Source organism: Antennarius striatus, chromosome 2 (assembly GCF_040054535.1).
Source record: "Antennarius striatus isolate MH-2024 chromosome 2, ASM4005453v1, whole genome shotgun sequence".
Lineage (NCBI taxonomy): Eukaryota > Metazoa > Chordata > Actinopteri > Lophiiformes > Antennariidae > Antennarius > Antennarius striatus.
The window spans coordinates 22,022,501-22,030,429 of NC_090777.1; the positions used below are offsets into that span (position 1 = coordinate 22,022,501).

At 42.9% G+C, this 7,929-nt stretch overlaps 1 protein-coding gene and 1 long non-coding RNA gene across 3 annotated transcripts in view; one reads left to right on the forward strand and one right to left on the reverse strand.

The window, feature by feature from the left end:
- Positions 1-374, reverse strand: part of LOC137602097 (uncharacterized) — an 838-nt gene extending 464 nt beyond the window's left edge. The window contains exon 1 of the long non-coding RNA XR_011037129.1: positions 175-374. This is a non-coding gene — a long non-coding RNA (uncharacterized lncRNA). The remainder of the gene's footprint in view (positions 1-174) is intronic.
- Positions 1-7,445, forward strand: part of tfe3a (transcription factor binding to IGHM enhancer 3a) — a 9,654-nt gene extending 2,209 nt beyond the window's left edge. The window contains exons 6-11 of one of the 2 annotated variants that reach the window (XM_068324665.1): positions 381-476; positions 1,958-2,105; positions 3,310-3,366; positions 3,485-3,560; positions 5,725-5,872; positions 5,975-7,445. In XM_068324665.1, the coding sequence (XP_068180766.1) occupies positions 381-476; positions 1,958-2,105; positions 3,310-3,366; positions 3,485-3,560; positions 5,725-5,872; positions 5,975-6,337 (888 nt within the window). In that variant the 3' untranslated portion in view covers positions 6,338-7,445. The remainder of the gene's footprint in view (positions 1-380; positions 477-1,957; positions 2,106-3,309; positions 3,367-3,484; positions 3,561-5,724; positions 5,873-5,974) is intronic. The other variant, XM_068324673.1, reaches the window with a different exon arrangement.
- Positions 7,446-7,929: the final 484 nt, after the last annotated feature.

Here is a 7,929-nt window from a genome sequence, read left to right on the forward strand (position 1 = left end):
CCATAGTAACAGTGAAATCCAAAACATGTCTAAACTCCTCTCAGCTCAAGAACTACTGGAAATTCTTTAACGTCTCAAAGATGTGAGCAACATTTTCCAAATCCAGTTAAACCCTAGAGAAAACCTGGAAACTCCCCAACAAGCCCCGGAATCTTTTCGTTCACACCTCCTCACCTGAATCCACCCGCTACAGGTGGTAACGGAGTCAGCTGGTCAGGCACTCCTTATTTGTAGGTCACATGACTCCATGATGCCATCACTGACTCTGACTCATGACTGGATTTACCATTATCACAGTAATACAGAAAATAAATGTATTTGTGTGACCAATCAGCTTCTGCCTCTGCTGTATGACACGATCTGATTTGTGATTCGCTCAGATGGAAGAAAACATCATTGATGACATCATCAGCCTGGAATCTGACAGTGACAAGTTTCTGATGCTGATGGACTCTGAACTGCAGCTCGCCAGAACGGTAAAGTACACACAGCAATCACAAACATTATGGAAACATTCAGGAAACATACAGGGAACAGGCTGGAAACAAAAACAGAGTATAGTGGAAACAAACAGGGAATATCGTGGAAATAAACAGGGAATATAGTGGAAACAAACAAGGAACACAGTGGGAAAAAAGCAAATAAAGTAGAATGGAAGAAGTACTGTATTTTATTTATCTCTGTAGGAAAACAATTTTTCCACTCTTTTGTCTTTTCTATTTTCACACATGTATATAGACCCCTGCACAATCACACACACACACACACACACACACACACACACACACACACACACACACACACACACACACACACACACACACACACACACACACACACACACACACACACACACACACACACACAAGGAGGTCTGTATGCATGCAAATGCAAATGGGGAGAGGGTGATGGTAGAGCTACGGGCAGATACGTCATGGTGTGCCCCAAGGAGCAGGTTGTTGGAGGACAGTGCCTTGCTCAAGGGCACCTCGGCAGTGCTGCGAAAGTGAACTGGCACCTCTCCAACTGCCAGCTCTGGAATTTTTGGTCCATGTGGGTCTTGACCCAGCGACCCTCTGGACCCACGCTCTAGACTTAGTGGGCTGAGCTACTGCTGCCCCGAATATAGTAGAAACAAAAAGAGAATTTGTTTCCACTATATTCACACTTTAAACTGCATGGAGTTAGCATGTTTATTAGCTTTGTTGCTAACAGCTGTCAGGGTAGATCAGACTTTCCAAACTTCCTCGTTTCTGTGTGTGTCTGTGTCTGTGTGTGTGTGTGTGTGTGTGTGTGTGTGTGTGTGTGTGTGTGTGTGTGTGTGTGTGTGTTAAGGGGGGTCAATGGGAGGGTTTCTGCGTTTCTTTCTTAAAAGAGACGTTTCCCCATTTTTCATCAGTCGTCGAACAGAAGGAGGAAGTGACTCTGCTGTGTGTGTTGGTTTGTGTGTGCACGTTGGAGATAGGATGAGGATTTTAGTTTTACTGCCAGACCATGAGAAGAGGAGGATTAAATCACAGGTAAAGCTTTTCCTGTTTGCTGTTTCAGACTCTGACCTTTGACCAGGCCCCTCTAGTTATTAGACGGCATGACTGTTGATCTAGTAATCAAGTAAAAGTAGGGAAGTAAAGTTTTACAAACTTATTGATATTTATACCTGAAGACGGCCTCAGTTTGTCTGATAGCTGCAGGAAGAAGGAGCTGCTGGTTTTCAGATTGAACAAACCAGTCAGTCGCTGTTTTCTATTCAAATCAAAGTCAACCAAAACAACCAGTCATTGATTGTCTTTAGTAATGATTGGACACATGTGTGTGTGTGTGTGTTTGTGTGTGTGTGTGTGTGTATGTGTGTGTGTGTGTTATCCTGGTATGCACTGTGTATCAGCAGCAGAGCAATAGAGGTCATCTACCAGCCAATCACGGCTCAGAATAATTTGACAGTTCTCTCTATCAGCAGCTTATTCTGTGCTCTGATTGGCCATTCCAGTTGCCGGTGTCGGGGGACATGCTGGACGTGTATAGCAGCAGAGAGATGGCCACACCCACCATTGGCGTTAGCAACAGCTGTCCAGCCGACCTGCAAGCTGTGAAAAGAGAGCTGAGTGGTGAGCGTCACACAAAGTGTTTCTGTTCAGGTCACTTTTGTTGGTTCTGTAGGTGTTTTGACTGCGCTGCTGGTTCCGAAGTGTTATCGACACATGACATGCAGACTCATCAAGAATATTGTTAGAAAATTATTTGTTTGCATTTTTTCTTAAAAGTTGAATGGAGGGGAGCTGATAAATCATCTAAGAATCTCTTCTTTAAATTTCTGTTTTTCCTCCGCATCCATCATGTTGACAAGAAAACGTAGTTAAATCTGTGCTGGTGCTAGCGATGCTAACCTGGGAGCTAACAGAAGTACAAGACCTCCACCATCAGCTCCCATTTCAATTTAAAGCTCCAATCAGCTTCTAGATCTCCATGTTCAGCAGCTTCTTAGGATGCTGACGGTGTGTTCATTTTAACACCACCTACGGGTTCTGGACCAAGCTGTCTGGTTCTGGTGCTGCTTTAGAGGCTTCCTCTCTGTCTGATTGATGAGTGAACATTTTCAAACCCAGATGCAGTTACACAAGGTTGATGCTGATTGGATGATTAAACCTGCAATCAGATTACTCCTCTGATCTAATTGGGCCATTCATGTTCAGATAATTTTGGTAGTTGAGATCATCAACAACAAAAAAAGACCTACTGGTACTGGTTTTAACTACATTACAGTTTCAATACTCTAGTACTCTGAGTACTTTACCAAAGCTGACCAGGTCTGCGGTCTTTCTGCTGTAAAACTGTTCTTCAGTTTGATGAGTCAACATCACAACTTCCTTTACGTGCACACACACGCACACGCACACACACACACACACACACACACACACACACACACACACACACACACGGAGTGGTCAGTCGTATTTTACCACATCATCAGTTCCTACTTCCTGTTCCATCAGCATGAACGTTTGCTCTCCAAACTAAAAAGTGTCAGTTCTGCTGTTTCTCAGACTTCATTCATTGAAAGCTGAACTTTGTGTTCTTCCAAACATTTAAAATGTCCGTTTTGAATCACAGCAAAACAGGCTACGATTGTGATCCACCGGAACACAGCTCTTCATCCGTTGGTGGCATATGCTCAGTTCTGAATAACCTTGACACTTTTGTACTTTCATTAAAACACAAATATGTTTTTAATACGTTCACCAAACCATCTCGGACTCATCTGTGGGGTCAAGCGGTTCTTCTGACATGTGTGTCATCATGTCATTGTAGATGTGGAGACCAAAGCGCTGATCAAAGAGAGACAGAAGAAAGACAACCACAATCTCAGTGAGTATGGCAGAAGTACTTCAGGAATACGGTTCTGGTTCTGAGTCCAGACTGAATGCTTGTTTGAGCTCAGGTGAGGACTGAACCTGAGATCTGACCTCTGACCTTCTGTTTCCAGTTGAGAGGAGGAGGAGGTTCAACATCAATGACCGCATCAAAGAACTGGGAGATCTCATCCCCAAAAGCACTGAAACGTTAGTACAACTCTGTAGTACTAATACTCTACATCAGTACTTCATTCATTAGCACATGGTTTCCATAGCTAGCTAGCAGCTAAACATGGAGAAGCCTATACTGAAAGACCAAAGCTGATAGGAGCTAAAAGAGTTACAGCTTATGATATAGACATTACAGAAGACAGTGGTGAGGTGTGCTGTAGGTGTGACAGAGGAGTTCAAGGTGGAGGTGGGACTGCATCAGGGATCAGCTCTGAGCTGTGGTGATGGACAGGCTGACAGACAATGTTAGACAGGAATCTCCATGGACTATGATGTTTGCAGATGACATTGTGATCTGCAGTGAGAGCAGGGAACAGGTGGAGGAGAAGCTAGAGAGGTGGAGGTTTGTCCTGGAAAGGAGAGGAATGAAGGTTAGCCGCAGTAAGACAGAATACATGTGTGTGAATGAGAGGGACCCAAGTGGAAGAGTGAGGCTACAGGGAGAAGAGATCAAGAAGGTGGAGGATTTTGAGCAATGGAGAGTGGAAAAGAGGTGAAGAAGTATGTACAGGCAGGATGGAACGGGTGGAGAAAAGTATCAGGTGTGATGTGTGATAGAAGAGTTTCAGCTAAAATGAAAGGAAAGGTGTACAAAACTGTGGTGAGACCAGCGATGTTGTTTGATGTAGAGCAGGGATTCCCAAAGTGTGGTGCACGCACCTCCTGTGGTGCACGAGCTGCTGCTAGGGGGTGCGCCAGTGTAACGGCAGCTGAGCACCTTGAAATACACAAATAATTAAATAAATAATTTGAACACTTTTTAATGGAGGATTAACAGTTTAAATATTTAAATTCATTCACGGAAATCATTTGTAATTTTCAATTAAAAAACGTTTTGGGAAAATTTTAAATAAAATAAAAAAATACCCAAAATGCACTTGGCTTTCTCCTAGCTATGTGTGAGCTTGTTATGATAGCAACAACAATAAAATGCAGAAATGCATAACTGGTTCAAAACAGGCAGTCTGTCCGGTATTAAATCTGGGACAAATGAAAGAGGACAGGATACATTGGCCACAACTGAGAGCTGTGCAGTCTACCAGGCTGAAGAAATCCAGCAGGAAAAAGAGAGTGATGATGACGAGACAGGGGAAACTTAAAACGAGGAGCACAGAACACAGAAAGCTCACCAGGACACTTCATCGGGAGAAGGGGGTAAAGAACACAATGAGACTTGTACTCGAAAGAGAAAACATGATGTTGAACTTGGGCATATGTTATTTTGATTCTTTGTGGCGGAGTAGCATATTTGTTACCATTTAATAACAGTTACAGTTTGTTAAATAGGCCTATTTGATACATAGTAATAACTGCTGTTCATCACTTATCTGTAGTCGGTTCGCTCGGCGAACAATTTTGACTTAAAATGTTATTATTGTCATTTTTATATTGTTACTATTATTCTCCCCACCGTTTCTAAAGTGAGAGATCATTAGGCCCATTATTACACAATCTATTCTGTGTTAACAGGAGCCTATATTATTAAACTTGATACCTATGTGGCTATAAAGACTACGCCTTTCCTTTCTTTTTTTTCATGTTTCGGGCATTGGGGGTGCGTCAGCTAAGTCGGGAGGTAGAAGTGGGTGTGTGGACTGAAAAGTTTGGGAACTGCTGGTCTAGAGACAGTGTCACTGAGGAAAAGACAGGAGACAGAGCTGGAGGTAGCAGAGATGAAGATGCTGAGGTTCTCTCTGGGAGTGACCAGGAAGGATAGGATCAGGAATGAGTACATCAGAGGGACAGCACATGTTAGAGGTTCTGGAGATAAAGTCAGAGAGGCCAGACTGAGATGGTTTGGACATGTCCAGAGGAGAGATAGTGAATATATTGGTAGAAGGATGCTGAGTTTTGAACTGCCAGGCAGGAGGCCTAGAGGAAGACCAGAGAGGAGGTTTATGGATGTAGTGAAAGAGGACATGAAGGTAGTTGGTGTGAGAGAAGAGGATGCAGAAGACAGGGTTAGATGGAGAAAACTGATTCACTGTGGTGACCCCTGAAGGGAAAAGCCGAAAGGAAAAGAAGAAGCTAATGTTAGCCATGTGGATGTTGCATGTTTATGAGCCACTGCTAGCGATGTTAGCTTTCTACCTGACTCTGCTGTGTCTTCATGGGGCATGACTTGTGGATGATTGATCAGGGAGATGAGATGGAACAAAGGAACCATCCTGAAGGCTTCGGTCGATTACATCCGCAAACTGCAGAAAGAGCAGCAGAGAATCCGAGAGATGGAGGAGAGACAGAGGAGGCTGGAGAACACCAACAACTCACTGCTGCTGCGCATCCAGGTGAGGAGGAAGAGGTGACCTGTGACCAGCCTTATTTAGCTCCTCTCTTGGTTCTTCTTCTGCAGTAAAACAAATCACAGCTTTTTTGTTTCTTTGTTGTAGGAGTTGGAGCTTCAGGCCCGCATCCACACCTCCCCACTTCCACCCTCTACGTCCTCCTCCTCTCCTTCTCTGGACCCCCAAGCCCTGCTCTCCCCTACACTGCCTCACCCCTTCTCTTCCTCCTCCTCCTCACTGGGTCTAGACGCCCTGAGTTTTGTGGAGCTGGATGACCCTCAGGGAGCCTCAGGGAGTGTCTTCACCCCGGACCTAATGTCTGACGTAGAGCTGAGCGGCCTCCACGGGTTCAGAGACATCTTGATGGAGGAGGACGGAGGAGGCGCCATGTCCGACCCCCTGTTGTCCTGTCAAGCCTCAAAGACCAGCAGCAGGAGGAGCAGCTTTAGCATGGACGAAGACTTCTGATGACATCATGGCACGCACATCGATCCTATTGGCCAGAACCGGAGGCTGTGGTTTTGTTTTCTGTTTTGTTTTGTTTTGAAAATAGAAATATTTTTAATCATTGAAATAATCAACAACGATAACCAAAACACAAATATCACATCACAGCAAATCTCACCATGGTAACCACTGTGTCCTCTCCCTTACCTTGGTGGCTGTTGTGACCTCAAGTGTCACCATGGCTTGATTGGTTGAAAATGAACACACCCACAGCTGATTGGTTAGTGGAGAGGTTGCTAGTCTGTGCAGACAACTGTGACTGCTAGCTGCAGTCTCCCAGTTAAAAGACAGTATCTAAAGTGTAGCATGGAGACAACTTCTAAATTAGCTGTTGGCTGTAGCTCTCTGTTTTTTACTGTCAATTCCAGCCCTTTTCCTGTATTTGTAACAACTGTATTGGCTAGCAAACTGCAGACAAGCTAGCTGTTAGCTGTAGCTCACTGTTAGTGAGTCAAAGGGAAAATGCTAATTTTAGCTGCTGTTGATGTATGCATGTTCTTGAAATCAAAGCTAACCAAGATGTTAGCAGCTGTCGGTTATCATGATTTTATTGCTTGTTGCATTTTTAAATTCTAATGACTGACATATTTCAAGGATGTATTGTGGAGGGTCTCACAAAGAACAAAATTTCGATCAATAATATTCCTTATTGATTACCACTAAGTGTCTCTGCCACGTCTGTCATAAAGTATTGACTTCATGGGTCATTACCAGAAAATCCTTCACTGTGTCTTAAAAGTTTTTCTTTCTCAGTTTTTTGGCTGAAGGGAAATTTTGAATTTCATATTTTTTACTGAAACATGTGTGAATCAGTGAAGCAAAGATGTCACATCTTTGCAGCTATTTGATAGCTACAGCTATCAAATAGCTGCCGGCTAAGCTGATAAGATGGGCAAAGGGATTTCTGTTTGTTGTTTGATGTCTGATTTACAGCATTTATGTTTACAAACATCCAGTTTATAGTTTATATAAACATGTATTCTGATCATGATTTCAGTCTGTTTTTATACGATCCTTGTGTTGCAAACTTTTATATAGAAATAAAAATGTTATATGACAACTTCTTAACGTGTTAATTTTTTTCAGGTGAAGGGCATTACACAGTGTTAATGTTAACACAAAATTACCCCCTCCTTTAAAGGGGGGAAGGGAGGGCATTCGATGCAGAAAAGGAATTTCCCCATTTGGGATTGATAATGGAAATGAAAATTAATAAAACCATCATAACAAAATGAATAAAACCGTAGACTTACACTTTATATATCTAGAATTCTTAACTTTTCTCTGTTCTCTTTCTTATTTATCTTAAATTTTAACCCTTTATTCCCCCCTTGTTTTTCTTAACTTATCTTATTTATCGACCGGGCTTACTGGGACCTTCAGAGACGTATTTCGTACTGTCATATGTGAAAACGTGTGTCGGCATGACAAATAAAGACTGATTCTCTGATTCTGTATTGGCCACTGGGGGATCATGTCATTTTCAATCATACCACTAGATGGCAGTCACTAAAGTTTACAGCTGCAGCTTCCATTCTGGATTAATGTGATGG